This window comes from Ipomoea nil, unplaced genomic scaffold (assembly GCF_001879475.1).
Source record: "Ipomoea nil cultivar Tokyo-kokei standard unplaced genomic scaffold, Asagao_1.1 scaffold2283, whole genome shotgun sequence".
In the NCBI taxonomy this organism is placed as follows: domain Eukaryota; kingdom Viridiplantae; phylum Streptophyta; class Magnoliopsida; order Solanales; family Convolvulaceae; genus Ipomoea; species Ipomoea nil.
The window spans coordinates 774,766-790,145 of record NW_017618711.1 but is presented as its reverse complement, the minus strand read 5'-3'; the positions used below and the strand labels follow the sequence as shown (position 1 = coordinate 790,145).

The 15,380-nt window shown below is 32.8% G+C and overlaps 2 protein-coding genes across 2 annotated transcripts; one reads left to right on the top strand and one right to left on the bottom strand.

Annotated features, from left to right (window-relative positions):
* The first annotated feature begins 1,470 nt into the window (after positions 1-1,470).
* Positions 1,471-6,421, top strand: LOC109151066. Its single transcript, XM_019298975.1, has 10 exons — positions 1,471-1,765; positions 2,581-2,676; positions 4,424-4,508; positions 4,675-4,796; positions 4,946-4,970; positions 5,058-5,141; positions 5,229-5,258; positions 5,339-5,444; positions 5,578-5,642; positions 6,177-6,421. The coding sequence occupies exons 1-9, from the start codon at positions 1,670-1,672 to the stop codon at positions 5,639-5,641; spliced, it is 708 nt and encodes a 235-aa protein (XP_019154520.1). The 5' UTR covers positions 1,471-1,669; the 3' UTR covers position 5,642; positions 6,177-6,421.
* A 4,549-nt stretch (positions 6,422-10,970) lies between these two features.
* Positions 10,971-11,654, bottom strand: LOC109151139 (dof zinc finger protein DOF4.5-like). Its single transcript, XM_019299057.1, has one exon. The coding sequence runs from the start codon at positions 11,652-11,654 to the stop codon at positions 10,971-10,973; it is 684 nt and encodes a 227-aa protein (XP_019154602.1).
* Between the last annotated feature and the right edge of the window lie 3,726 nt (positions 11,655-15,380).

The window sequence follows — 15,380 nt, the reverse complement described above, 5'->3', positions numbered from 1 at the left end:
TGAAATGGCCTGCTGCAAATTAGTAAATTAAGTCTTTTTTTTTTTTTTTTTTGAGAACAATTAATAAATTATGTTGGAAAAATCCATATTCACTACAGGTTTCCGCTATTTGTTTGACCACGAGATTTCGGTCTCCGCAAGACCGCAACCCAAATCGATGACTGGAACATCGTTGCACTCAACGACCTCTGACAGCCTCGGCTGCTCGGATTCAGGTCGAAAGTACTTCTCAGGGAGGGAAGAGAATAGTACTCCGATGGAAATAATTTTGATTTCCATTGAATCCAGTTTGCACTTGGTGGTGGCGACGACAGAGGAGTGGTGTACTGGTGGTTGGTTTTGTTTTCATATTTAAAATAAATAAATAAAATAATTTGTTAAATTTTAACCGTCACGTCAACATTTAACTTGGATAGCAGGTCAATTTTGATCTAATTGCACATATTATTCAAGTTTAGGAGGTCAATTGCATGTTTTTTTAGTTGGATGGCCTGATTGCATTTTCAGGTGTTATTCAGTGGTTAATTTGAACCTAAATTAGCAATTCTATTTGTTCAAGCATAATGAATTTCAACATATAAAAAATTTCTTAACTAATTAATTAATTGAGAATTGAACAAAGTTAATTTGTGTGTGTTCCAAAAGCTTTTGATTTAGAAAAATAAGACTCAAATATTGCCTTCTCAATTGCTAACTGGACTTGCTAATTAATACGGAGTATATATTTACATGGTAAATACTAATTAATGCAAGGAACAAAGTTTGTGTCCATGTGCATAAATTAGAAAACAATCAAAATACATGCAACCATTTTTGAAAAGTTTTTTTTTTTTTTTTTTTTTTTTTTGTACATATAAAGAATATTATTAGCCAACCCAAACTAACAAGAAAATCATACACAACAAAGCTGAAGTGAAAATGGTATTAAAAAAATCAAGATGGAAGCCCCTGAAACTGTTGTTCAAGAATTGATACTCAACTTGCTTCCCAACCAGTTAAATAAAAATCTAGAGCTGAACAAGCAACTGGCAATAGCTTAAAATAGGATCGTTTAACATAATACATATAACTTTTTTCACTTTCTCCACAAAAAAAAAAAAAAAATCATCCATAAATTTTTGCCTCACATATAAACGCAACCAAAAAACATATATACAACAACAACACAAAATATAAAGATAGAAAAAAGTTTTGAAACTACTCAGACTACTATTTATTTTTGAAAGGCTACCTAGGATAATGTTTCAAAGCTATTATTTTAAGTTTTAACTTATTTGATGAACATTATCAAATAGAGTTGATATGTTATTAGTTAAAATAAATTTTTGTCAAACGGAGCCTTAGTAAAGTCGATATAATTGCCCGTGTTACTTATGACCTACTCAAATATTAACGTTTGACCGAAGGCAATAAAATGAGTTGAAGTAATCAAGAAAATTTTGAAACGGTCATGCCAGTTAGGACACCCACTTTCGCATAAATTCTGAAGACAATTTGAATCTGAATTTTCCACTCGCTTTCTTTCGTATCCTTCTGCACGCGCAATTGCCAGTTTGGACTTTGGACGCGTTGGCATCGGAATCGGCATCCTCTCCACCGACGAAATTTAAATTTGAAATTCCTCGCCGGAGACATAGCCTGTCTCGCCGGCGCCGCTTGAGTGGAGAGAATGGTTGATCCGAATTGGGAGCTGAAGGACTGCTGTAACCGCGATCAAAGGTTCTTCCTTATCACCATCGGCGTTTTCACCGTTGTTATCCTAGTTGTACGTCTCTCTCTATTCAATGGAAGCCTATATACTTCTTTTTCCCCTCTGCTAAATTGTGAAGATTTTTGCTAAATAATGGTAGCGGTATAATTCTTTAAGGTTATGCTAAAGTTTACTTTTTGTTACTTTTAAGTAAAATATTAGGAATTGATAAAAATGAAAAGTAAAGTATTGGGAGAAGAAAGAAGCAGCGATTTCAATATTTGCTGGAAACTTTACTTGAAGAATCCATAGTTCTACACTGCTCACAATGTACCGTGAATTAGTGCTATGTTGCTTACTTTTAATTAATTAATTTATTTTCCTTTTCTGTCATGCTTTTCAAATTCGGTTCATACCTTGTTGAATATTCATTTAGCACAAGAATTAGGAAATCATTTACGGATTGCCGAATTGTTAATAAAACATGGTGGTCAGAATGGGGATTTATATAATGGAACCAGCAGGAACATGGTGATGCCAGATTTCAAACTACTTGTAATAATTTGAAGTATGGAAATTTGTTATATCATCCAGTTATCAAAATAATTTGTAGGCATGACAGTAATTTGGAAATGGTAAATCGCACTAATGATGCCCAGTTGCCTAGAGGATGCTTCTAAGTTGTAAATCGAACATAAAATTGTGATGAGTTTGTGTTGTTGGCCACATTTTGGTAGGCTTGAACTCTGCTGGACTTGGTAAAACTGGATTTTAAATACTGAAGCACAAAGCACTTACTACGTTTCTTTGGTTGAATATTTTTTAAGGATTAATCTTTTGATTTTTATTTTTAGTATTTACTTGGCTTATTTCGTTTGCAATTGAAACAGTTGTGGAGAACATTCTTTCTGACTCCTTTTAAGCTCATTACTGTATTTCTTCATGAGGCGAGTCATGCGATTGCTTGTAAACTAACATGTGGCCAGGTAAATGACTAAATCCTTATACATTTGTTGAAGGACTAAACTTTAATACTCCATATCATGAGAAATATTGTGTTTGGAACTTCAGTCCAGTTGCTAAATTCCATGTAACAATTTGAATGGTGATTTTTCTTGTTACAAGATGAATGCCACTGATCTGCAATTTGATTAGTTTTAATTTGTTCATATCAGCAATCAGTGTTCTGGACTCTTGAGGCTGAAACTTACTACTGTCTGTGCTAAGAACTTAAATTAGCGAGATTTCACTTGGTTCAGATCTGCATTTAGCACAAGGGTGTTTCTTCCCTTTTATTAAAGTCGGGTCTCTACTGACCCCAGTGGACATTTCATAAACTTTAGCTATTTGACCCACTTAGAATTTGTGAAAAAAAATGATGGGGTAGATAATGAATGTTGAGATTATTCAAATGCTACGTTTGAAAAATAAAAAATTGTAACTAGGGGTGTGCACAATTCGGTGAAAATTCAGTTAACTGGTTGAACTGATAAATTTTGGTTAATAATTTTTTAACCGTAATATTTTGGTTCCATTAATGGTTAAGGATTTTTAAGAATTTTGGTTAACGGTTAATTCGGTTTGAAAGTATCAGTTAATCAAATTGCAAGTGTGTGTGTATATATATGTTTTAATTTTTTATAATTCATAAATCATAATATTGGACTAGTTTTTCAAATTTTTTTATCAATTATATATTAATGTAATCACTATTTTGTGGTGTGAAACTATGAATTGAAAATTTCATTTTATAAGTTTTAAGTATTTTAAAATTTAACTAAAATATTTTAGTTAATTAGTTAACTGATTGATTAACCAAAAAACATTTCAGCTTGGTTAATTTGGAAATAGGAATTTCGGTTCGGTTCAATTAATGGTTAAATCATTTTGCAAATTTGGGTAATTCGGTTAAGTTACTAATAGAATGAGCGCCCCTAATTGTAACCCAAATCTTCTTTCTGTTGTAGCTAAATATCATCTAAACCAAATAAAGTAAACTTAGTGTTAATAAATTATGGATTATATTAGTCTTGCTACTATATATACTCCGTAATAGTTTATAAAACATTTAAACCTAATTCCTATGAAATTATTTCTTGGTCAATATTATACTAGTAGAATTTATTGCTTTTCTTATTGCACTATAATTCAATTAAATTGCTACTAGTTCTTTGAATTTCATATTATACTTTTTTCAATTCCACAAAATCGATGGACTTAGGGTACTTTTCTTCCATGTTTAGAATTAGGATTAGGTTAAAACATTTGTATCTGATTTTAAACACTTTCAATTGCTTTTCACACACAAAATGAAGAACGTTTCTAATTGAAATCAAATTTTCTGGGAATTCATTTACAATTCAATGAGTAGATCCTAATACACAATATTCGGTGGTGACTTTGGCTCATAATTTTATAGGGGAACTATTAAATTTTATCAAATAGAGATTTTTAGTTATTATGATGTACATCTATATTTGTAAGGTGAGTTAAAATTGACCCCATGAAACACAAAGTTTGTGCAATGTGATTAATTTCTCCAGGGACTTCATTTTCATTTTTTCCTAAAACAAAAGTAGACAGTATATTTGAGATCATTCTAAAATGAGAAGGTTCCTTTTATGTGGAGTGTGGACTATTATTAAGGCAATTTTCTGCAATTAGAGACTATGCTGATAGGTAAAAAACTGACTGTTATTTGACTCAGTTCCAATCCTTTATGATTAAATACAGGTGGAGGGGATGCAAGTTCATGCAAATGAGGGGGGAGTGACACAAACACGTGGTGGTGTTTATTGGTTGATCTTGCCTGCTGGATGTAATTACTCTCCCCTTGAAATTATAGAATGTATTCTTACTTGATTTGGTAAAGCCACAAGCATGCATATGGATTAACTTTTCCTAATCTATTATGGATGTGGCTTTTGACGATTTTGTTCTCGAACTTGACATTAAATATATTCTTCTATTTTTCTTGTGCACAGATCTTGGCTCATCATTTTGGGGAATGGTTCTCATACTTGCATCAACAAAGCTTCTGACTGCAAAAATAGCTGCTGGTTGTTTTATTGCAGCTTTAGTTGTGGTGCTGTTCATTGCCAAGAATGTAAGAAGCTACCATATGGGTTTGTGCAGATGTTTTTAATTCTGAATGTATATTATTACTTTGAGACCAATTATTTTCTGGAAAGGGGTAGAATCTTTTTATTCTCTAGGTTTTCTGTTCTAGAAATAACTCATTTATTTTGTTAACAGTGGACACTTCGAGGACTTTGCATTGGTAAGTACATTCAAGAAAGTGATGAGTCCCACTATTCTGCTTTCACCTTTGCTGTAGCTTTTTTCTTTACCAGTTGAACTTTGCCAGGATTCATCATTTTCATTGCTGCAATATGGGTTCTTCAAGAAATGACTAAAGTGCGGATTCTTCGATATGTCATTCTCTTCATTGGTATGGATCTCTTCTCTTCACCCCCCACGGACCCAATCCTCTTGTTTAATTTATTTTGCCGCTGATATGGGAAGTGGCAAATTGCAGGTGTTATGAACAGCTTGTTTTCTGTTTATGGTACTTCCTCATCCCTAATCTACAAGTACAACTTTTTGCCAAACAGAAGGCTTAATATAACCCGAAATATTATGTTGCAGATATATATGATGACTTGATATCGCGAAGGGTTAACTCAAGTGATGCTGAGAAGTTTGCAGAACTTTGTCCCTGCCCTTGTAATGGTGTTGCTTGGGGAGTTATCTGGTCTGTACATAAGCTTAAGATGGACATCAAACTTTTGATGTTTGGGAACATTTTTCAGTTTTTGTTTCTTGATAAACTGAGAACACTTCTGAGATGACATTTACCATTGATTTCCTGATTTTTCTTCTTGCAGGGGGATGATATCTTTCATATTTCTTTGTGGGGCTATGTACCTTGGACTTGTCATTTTATCTTGAGGTAATAACTTCTCCCAAACTAATGTGCACTAACTTGTCTGACCCATTTTATTTCTCAGTTAACTGATACGAAAACTCAGATAATCATCTAATTCCCTCCCACGATTAGTTTACTAACTGTTAGATAATTCCATTACTTTACCAACTCTATTGAAACTGAGTAGTTTATTTGAATACTGTTAGTGGTGGCCTTGGGGGGTGGGGGTGTTTGGTAAATAGCTGTTAGTGAGTTTGACTAGTTGATAGCATTAGCTGATTGTAGGCAAGTGTTTGGTAAGTTAGCTGATAGCCTGATTATATGCAAAATAACTTTCTCAAAAAGCTAATGAAAAAGTTGCTTTGAGCAGCTTTTTGAATTTTCGCATTTTGGAGCAATAAGCTATTACAAAAAGCTAATTAATCAAACACTGATTGTTTAACCAAGTCAAATAGCTAATAGTAGTCAAATAAGCTAAAATTGGCTGATAAGCTAACTATGTTACCAAATAGGTTCAATGTGTAAAATTTGTCATTGAATGATGTTTTTTATTTCCAGGTTGAGTTGCATGACTCTGAGTCCCTTGTGGTATGGAAGAGTGCAACAATGTACTTATTCTCACCTCTTCTTTCTACATCATTTTATCATGATTGTTGTATATTTGTCATGACATCGAACATAGATCTTGCAGATGTATTCAGTAGCCCATAGCTCATTCTTTTGACCCTTCTTACCTATATAGGATGTGGCTTAGTAACATTTAAACTTGGGTTATTGCTTAATTAAATTCATATTGTTGTTAATGTCTGTTGCTAGCTCATTCTTTTGACCCTTCTTACCTATATAGGATGTGGCTTAGTAACATTTAAACTTGGGTTATTGCTTAATTAAATTCATATTGTTGTTAATGTCTGTTGCAAACTGCAAGATCTTTAATGCCTGGAGGCTATTTGTTGTTTTCCCATCAATTAAATTTTGAAAAAATAATTGTTGGGGATTATTTGCTGGGAGTAATTTTGTTCGAGAAAGTAATTAACATGTTTGGTGTTAATTTTAATCATAATAATTAAATTACTATTAAAGTTATTTCAAACATTTGATATGTTTAATTTTTATTTATTTATTTATTTATTTTTTAAAATCTCCAATATACCTTTATGACATATAAACATGAAATGCTAACTCAGACTATTAATAAGAAATGATTAAATAGATCAGACAATTAAACTCTTAGAATAACATTTTCTTTTATGCAATATGTATATATAATAGTCCGTATACAATAAGAGCATGCTCTTATATGTAGTATGTATATATAATATAAAATGTGTGACTCTCCTTGAGATGAGTGATTAACAGGGTGTTTGGTTGAAGTTAGGTTATGTTTGGAAACCCGGAAAATGACTTCTGGAAGTCATTTTCCGAGTTTTTGGTGTTTGGCTACACCTGGAAAATCCAGTCAACGGAAAACATTTTCCGTTGACTGGGGAAAATGAGCCCAATTTGGCGGAAAATGACTTCCGCCAAATTTGGGCGGAAGTCGTTTTCCGCCTTTCTCTTTCGTTATTTTTTTTTTTTTTTTTTTTTAAATCTGGCGGAACCCAGTTCCGCCAGAAACCATAGCTATGGTTTCTGGCGAACCCAGTTGGGTTCCGCCGGAAGCCAATTTATTTATTTATTTATTTTAAAAATATAAAATGAATTTTTAATTCAAAATAAAATATTTAATTATACTATTCTACTCATTTTTCAGAAAATGAACCAAACACACCAAAACAGTTTTCCAAATGCAACCAAACACTGGAAAAGGAAAATGTTTTCTGGAAAATGACTCATTTTCCAGAAACCATTTTCCAGAAGTCATTTTCCTGCTTTCCAAACGGACCCTTACTTAATTCCCACCTAATTCAAAATGTCAGAAAATTTCATTGTTTGGTTGGAAGGAAATACAATTTCTCAATTTTCATGGAATTAAAATCTCATGTCTCCCTTGGAATTTTAATTCCTGGGGAAAAAAGAGTGATGAGACAAAATTACCCCACATTTTTTTTAACGTAAAATTAATGCTTGACAACAACAATGGGCATTTTAGACTTTATAGTTTATACTACTTATTTTCTTTCAATTCCCATATATACCAAACATTGGAATTGAAATTCCCAGTAATTCTATTCTTGTAAACCAAACATTGGAATTTAAATTCCCACTATTCCCAGCAATTCATCTCCTATGAAATTACAATTCTTTTCCCACGTAATTCCCCCCTCCAACCAAACGCCCTGTAAAAGTGTAATACTTATAAAGAAAAATATAATACTAATCAAGAATAAATTGATTGTTACGGAGTATTTATGAGAAAAAGTATGATATTCTTTTAAGAAAAATGTAATTATTTTAAATAAAAATGTAATATTTAGAGGTTGGAGAGTTACTTATCATGAAAAATGTAATACTAATTTGGATAAATTGATTGATTGTTACTTAGGAGGGAAAGTGTAATACTTATGATGAAAGTTGTAATATTAATCATAAATAAATTGATTGTTACTTATGATGTAACGTGTAATACTTATGATGAAAGGTGTGATACTTTTGAGGAAAAATGTAATATTTTAAAATCAAATATATAATAATTCTTTAAAATCAAAATGCAATATTTTGGGGTTGAAGAATTATTTATGAGTAAAAAATGTAATACAAATCAAGATAAATTGATTGATTTCTATTCATGAGGAAAAATGTAATATTTATGAGGAAAAATTAGTTGTTATATATAAAGTGTAATATTTATGTAGAAAGCTTGATACTTTGAGGAAAAATGCAATTTTTAAATAAAAATGTGAACTATAATATTTAGGAGTTGAAAAGTTACTTAGGAGAAAAATGTAATATTAACAAGGGATACATTGATACATTGATTGATTGTTATTTGAGTGGGCAAATGTAATACTTGGAACTTGATTTATCTCATGGGTAAAGATTTGTAAAACGTTTTCATATGAGTTTTTGCTATATAAAATACATATTATATATATATATATATATATATATATATATATATATATATATATATATATACTACAATCAATAAAATATGTTTGGGCCAAATAGAAAAATAGTAACGATATACACATTTTTTTTTGTGAGTTGCAATATTCTATGGTGAGTGATATCATATTTTCAATGGTAAACTGTTATTTTTCTTCAAATAGTAAAGCAAGAGACAAATACGATATACTTAACATTTGTTTGGAAACCCAAAAAATAATTTTTAAAAGTTATTTTCTGAATTTTTTAGTGTTTGTTATCAATGAGAAATGAAATCAATGGAAAATATTTGATTATTATTTAAACTATACTTGGCTAGTCTGGTTAAAATATGAGTACAATCTAGTTAAGTCAAACAATAAAAATCTTAACAAGGGTTGCCCTATAATCCAAAAGATTAGAAACATTTAAGTTTTTTTTTTCTTTATTATTATTTTTTTTAGTTTAGATTTATTACAACAATTGTTATAACCATGGTCCACACTGCACTGTGTGGACCATAGTCGTCAAATGAAACTATAATAAATTAAAATGATACTTTAGTATTACTATAATGAAACTAGTGTGTATGAAAAATGAAACTGAAAAACAGGGCTTACTCAATAACGTATATTGTCAAAGGAAATTGTAGTATAATTAAAATTGTCAAATATATCTGAAGTGTAATTCAAATAATATTTCAGCATTACTATAATTAAACTAGTGTGTGTGAAAAATGAAACTCAAAAATAGAGTCAATGAAATAATGTATATTGTCAAATGAAACTGTAACATAATTAAAATGATACTATGGTATTGATATAATAAAACTAGTATGTGTGAAAAATGAAACTGATAAACAAAGCAATATTATCAAATGAAACTGAAGTGTAATTAGAATGATACCTACTCCATGGTTCACGTTATATATGGACCATGGTCCACAGTAAAATTTGTCTTTATTATAGTTATCAAATATCAATGGCCATTAAAACTATGGATTGGGTTGGATCAGATCAAACAATAAAAATACTTGCCCAACCCACAATTTTAATTTTTTTTTAAAATCATTATTTTTTTTTATTATTACAAAGGAAGGGAAACACTCACATATACTATCTATGCAATCACCAAGGCTCAAACCTAAGACATCCCATATAAGGGACCAATCAGATACCAATAAACTACAAGCCACTTGGTTGATATTATTTTTTTTAGTTCATAGTTATTACATTTATCGATGTGTGATTAAATATGACTTGGGCTAGGCCTCCAAATAATAAAAAACTTACCTTAGCCTGACCCATATCCAAATTAAAAATATTAATTTTTCTTTAATTTCTTTAGTTCAAAACTATTATATTTATTAATTTATGTATTATTTTTTCATTTTAATTTTTTTAAATTTGTTTTGAAGCACTCGATTCTTTATAAAATAATATCTGTTATATATTTTTTTCAATCTATTCTAACCTAAAAAATCAATGTCTCACCACCAGAGTTCAATTTGGAATCATTAATTTGAATTATGCAAGTCGACCATATCGTAGAACAAAATTGAATTAGGAATTGGCCAATTGGGTTATTTGGGTTGCTCTTCTGTAAGAGCAAAGTGTGATTTTAGAACAAGCGATCGACTGGGGTACTACTATTCTGGAACAAGCGCCTACGGGACTGACCGATCTTCTTTCGGCCAACTTATATAACACACCCTATTTAAGGTTAGATAAAACTCTCCTTGAGGGCTTCTACTTCACCAAAAAAAAAAAAAAAGAAGTGTGATTTTAGAATTTTTAGATTGAAATAGGAATTAGTCAACTATTAATGAACCCCAACCAATATAATTATGAAGTTGATTAACCGCTAATGCTCATCAAATTAGAAATTATCTTTTATTTTTCTTTTAAAGATAATATAATACTAAAAAATAAAATTATTTACTAGTTTAAGAAATTAGCTAGAATACATTTATTATTTATAATGATATGCAGCATGGACAATAATTTAAGATGAAGGAGATAAAAGATATATATAACAAGCATATGTGGTTGTATACTATAAAATATCTATATTCACATGCCACTCGCATACACACCTAAACGCTCATATGATCATATCCGCAATGCTTCATGAAATATAACATAAATTAAGGTGAATTAAATTAAAACAAAGCCATTTAATTTATTTAATAACTAATATGGTACAAGAGGTGACATGACAGGTTACTCGTTTAACCCTCTAAGTACCTAAATAAGAAATTCTCTTTAATTTAAATTTTAAGAAATTAAGCATTAAATGGCTCTAAAAACACTTGCATATAACTCATCATGATGATGGGTCAAAGCTACTGGAGAAGTCCAACCAATCATTCGGGTTCGCTATCAATGAACCCCAACCAACATTTGTATATCTATCGGCCATGGTGGTGTTGTGGTCTACGGAGGCATTCAATGGAATGGAGTTAGATGAACTAGCTCCATCATTATTGTTCAAGAAGAAATTCTGGGTCATTGAACCATAATGCCTAGTAGTAGGCTGGAAAATGTTTTGGCTTGAGTTGTGTAGTGGCTCAATACTTCTCAGTGGGTTTACCGTATTGAGATACCCATTTTCAACACGATAAGGTGTCATCACCGGAGGAAGCGCCAAAGGACTGAAAGCTAGTGGGGCCACATTTGCTTGTGGACAAGATTGTTGAAGTTGAGGTGGCGATGGCTGAACCCTCTTATTCTCGTACCGGTGGGTAGATCTCTTTCCCTTGTGGGACCTGCCGCCAATGGGGATGTCACGCTGAATACCACCATGAGTCCAGTGGCGCTTACATGTCCGGCAGTAATACCTTGGTTGATTCACGTTGTAATTGTTAAAATAGCAAAATTTGGTGTCATTGGAATGACAACGAGGACATTGTCTCGGCGGAGGAGGAGAACCAAGGTATTCCATCGTCCTCAACCGCCTAATCGGCGGCAGTGGCGGATGATAATCACCAACTTCGTTACCTTGTTCCATCACTCTCAAGCTAATTTAATTTGCAATTGGAGTATAATGAATTGAAAAATCTACATGACTTGGAATCGTTTTATACGGAAAAAAACTCAACAATTAATGAAAACAGATTGTAATCTATGTAACATTTAGAAAATATAATTAGTGAAATTAATTATTGTCCGTGTTTGTAACAACTTCCATTTATTTCAATGTAAAAATGCATATTACGAATATATTACCGATTTGTTGAATCTAAATTTAATATAATATAGTAATTAATGTTTATTTCTTTGTAATTTCAGACTCTCCATTGATGTTTGCAAGTATTCAGCCCATTAGCTTTGTATTTTGTTTGGGCCTTGTTTTGTGCATTGAATGCTTTTTATTTGTGGGCCAGACTATTTGATTGGGCCTCTTTTGGTCCAAGACTTCTCTTATTCAATCCTTACTTCCAGTCGTTATATCGTGGACCGCAGTCAAAACGGAGCACCGTTAGTTTTAACGAAGCGCGCACTTTTTTATATGTTAATTACCAACTGACACTACAGTATATCTGAACCGACAATGCCTCACGTATTATTTTTATATTATCAAATGAAAATATTAAAATGATATTGTCGTTGTGGTGAAATGAAACTGAATAACATTTCACATATTTGAGTGTATATTGTACAATGAAGTTGTAATTATATCAAAATGATCATGTAGTTGTGTTTTAATAAAATTATAGTGTATATAAAATAAAATTAAACAACATTTTCACATATTTGAGTCTATAAATATCGAATGAAACTGTAGTTATATCGAAATGAAACTGCAGTTGTGTTGAACTGGAACTGCAGTGTATACAAAATGAAACTGAATAACAGAGTTACTTTTTACGAAAGAGTGCAGAACGACGAGAAACAGATGCCATTTCTTTTCATTAAACAAAACGACGTCGTTTTGATGCGTGCATAATTAATTATGCACCGCGGTGCACGATATAATTTGCCGCTTACTTCCGGGGGTCAACTAAGTTTAATCAAGAGACCTTCGTCGGACAACCTGGTGTCTCGCCCGCATGGTCCAATCACCCATAGCCTGCCTGCCACTAGTCCCTTAGGCTTCCCACGTACTCCATTAACTCACCCCGCCGCCCCAATCCACCTTTCTTCTATTCTTCTTTTTTACATATGTTTTTTGTTTGTTTTCTCTCTCATCTCATCCTCTCTTTTCTAATCACACTTACAAAAACTCTTCATAAATGAGGATGCCCTAACTGCTAGCTAAGACTTAGTTGAAGGAGACAACGGAGGGCCAGCTAAGCATTGTGTATGAAGCTAGAACGGCCTATAATCATGGACAGAGGATGATGTAGGGTTTGTTATACGGGATGCTCAAAAGGCGTTTCCACTCATTCAATTTTCCCAGGTGGAAGTTGCCATCCAGGTTACCCAACGAGCCCGTGATGCCTTCAACCACTAGAACCTTTTTTTTGTTTCCCCGGAACCCATCGGAGGTAATTCGTTTTTGGCGGTGGCATCCAGATCGCTCGAAATAACAAACAACTCGTTAGCAGTCCATGAAAATACATCTGCAACGGTGGGGAGGGGTGGTGGTATCTAGATTGCTCGCACTACCAAACAACTCGTTAGCAGCGCATGTAACTATATCTGCAAGAGCGGGAAACGTTGACTCAACAACATCTCATTCTTGGACCATAGACTATTAGGACTCTATTATTCATATTAGACTAGGACTATATTATTCGTGTTAGACTAGGATTCTATCTAGTATCTCTATATATTCGCTCTCTGTACCCTCAAACATTATCATTGAATACAGAAAATATATTCTCATCTAGTATCAGCTAGGTTTTTCCATGGAAAATATCGGTGTTAATGACGGCTCTGTTCTTGGTTCCTCTGAACGGACTGTTACCGAGATTCCTACGATGCCTGCGAGTGGTAGCCTCTCATCGGCTCATCACTTTGTTTCGTTAAAGTTGACCTCCCGGAATTATCTATTCTGGCATACTCATATATTTTCTATATTCAATGATTAACATGCCGTGCCCGTAGCCAGGTCTGACCAGCACCGCGATCAGCCCGCCTCTGCCGAGCTGTCCGTGACCAAGTCCAATCGGACAGTCACAGACCAGCCACTTGCTCGGCCGAGAGGTCGACCCCGTGGTCGATCTCGTCGCATTATCTCACCAGTTCGGTCTCATGGGATGAATACGCGGAGCTCGGGGCCGCATGATCATGTTGCTCTATCCACTGATGTCACTACTGAGCCTACATGTTTTACTCAAGCGGTCAAACTTCCCGAATGGCGGGATGCAATGGATTTGGAATTTAATTCCTTGGTGTACACCAATACATGGCGGCTCATTCCTTTTAAATCAGGTATGAATATGGTTGGCTGCAAGTGGGTGTTTAGAACCAAGAGAAAAACAGATGGTTCGGTTGAGCGTTACAAAGCTCGATTAGTTGCCAAGGGATTCAATCAGGTTGCCGGTGAGGATTTCTTTGAGCCTTTTAGTCTCGTGGTTAAACCGACTACGATAGTTTATATGCGTCAGCCCCCTGGCTATGAAGACAAAACGATGCCCGGGCACGTTTGTCTCCTTCAACGTTCTTTGTATAGGCTTAAACAAGATCCTCGCGCCTGGCTCACGGGTTTGCGCCACCTTCTGCGCCCAAACTCTGGTGTGATAATATGGGAGCTACTTATCTACGTGTTAATCCGGTGTTTCATGCTCGCACCATTATCATTGAATACAGAAAATATATTCTCATCTAGACTAGGGGCGAGCATAATTACCAAGGTTGCAAAATAGGTTAGGCACCGAACTAGGCGCTAGGCGTCCGATTAATTATTTTTTTTAAAAAAAACTTAAATTAAATTAAAAATTGTAAAATTCACTAATAAAACATAAGGTTTCCATAGTTATTTTATACAAACTATTTATGTAAGTGGTTGTAAAATTGTTCAATATATATTGTTTAAACCATCTAAATACATAAAAAAAATTAAAATTAAGAGCTAAAGAAGCATTTTTTGATAATTTGGTGGGGCAAACCGCCTACGACAACCGAGTCGAAAAAATACGCGATTTAAAAAAAAAAATTGTCCAAATCGAACAACCGAGTAAAATGTTATGTCTCGACAAAGTTTCTAAACTCTAAACCTAAAAATAAAATAAAATAAAAGTTGGCCGGTTCAGCCGGCTAGGCAGTATGGGCGGCGCTTAGGCGCGATTTTTACAACATTGATAATTACCGAAAAATCGACGAAACCGATAGTTGAAAATCGAACAGACTGATAATTTCCGTTATCGGTTATAAGGCTAAAAAAAATTCCATTATTCGGTAACTCGGTTATTTTTTAATTATGAAGCTTTAATAACCGCGATCACCGAATAACTGATACGATATATATATATATATATATATATATATATATATATATATATATATATATATATATATATATATATATATATATATATATATATATATATATATAATATGGAACGAAAATAATATATAAAAAATAAATGGTTAGATCGTTGCATTTTAATTTAAAATGGAACGGAAACTAAAATTAGACAGAAATATTTTAATAATAATATTCTACATCATAAATAGTAAATGCATATTTTAAACAATAGTAAAGGTAAATTAAAAATGGAACGGAAATATTTCAATAATAATATTATACATCATCAATTAAAAATGGAACGGAAATTAAGTAAAAATA

Coding starts and splice junctions, on each gene's coding strand:
- LOC109151066 (XM_019298975.1), top strand. CDS start 1,670: ATGGTTGATCCGAATTGGGAGCTGAAGGACTGCTGTAACCGCGATCAA. Junction 2,677..4,423: donor GTAAACTAACATGTGGCCAG/GTAAATGACTAA, acceptor GATTAAATACAG/GTGGAGGGGATGCAAGTTCA. Junction 5,259..5,338: donor CAGCTTGTTTTCTGTTTATG/GTACTTCCTCAT, acceptor ATTATGTTGCAG/ATATATATGATGACTTGATA.
- LOC109151139 (XM_019299057.1), bottom strand. CDS start 11,654: ATGGAACAAGGTAACGAAGTTGGTGATTATCATCCGCCACTGCCGCCG.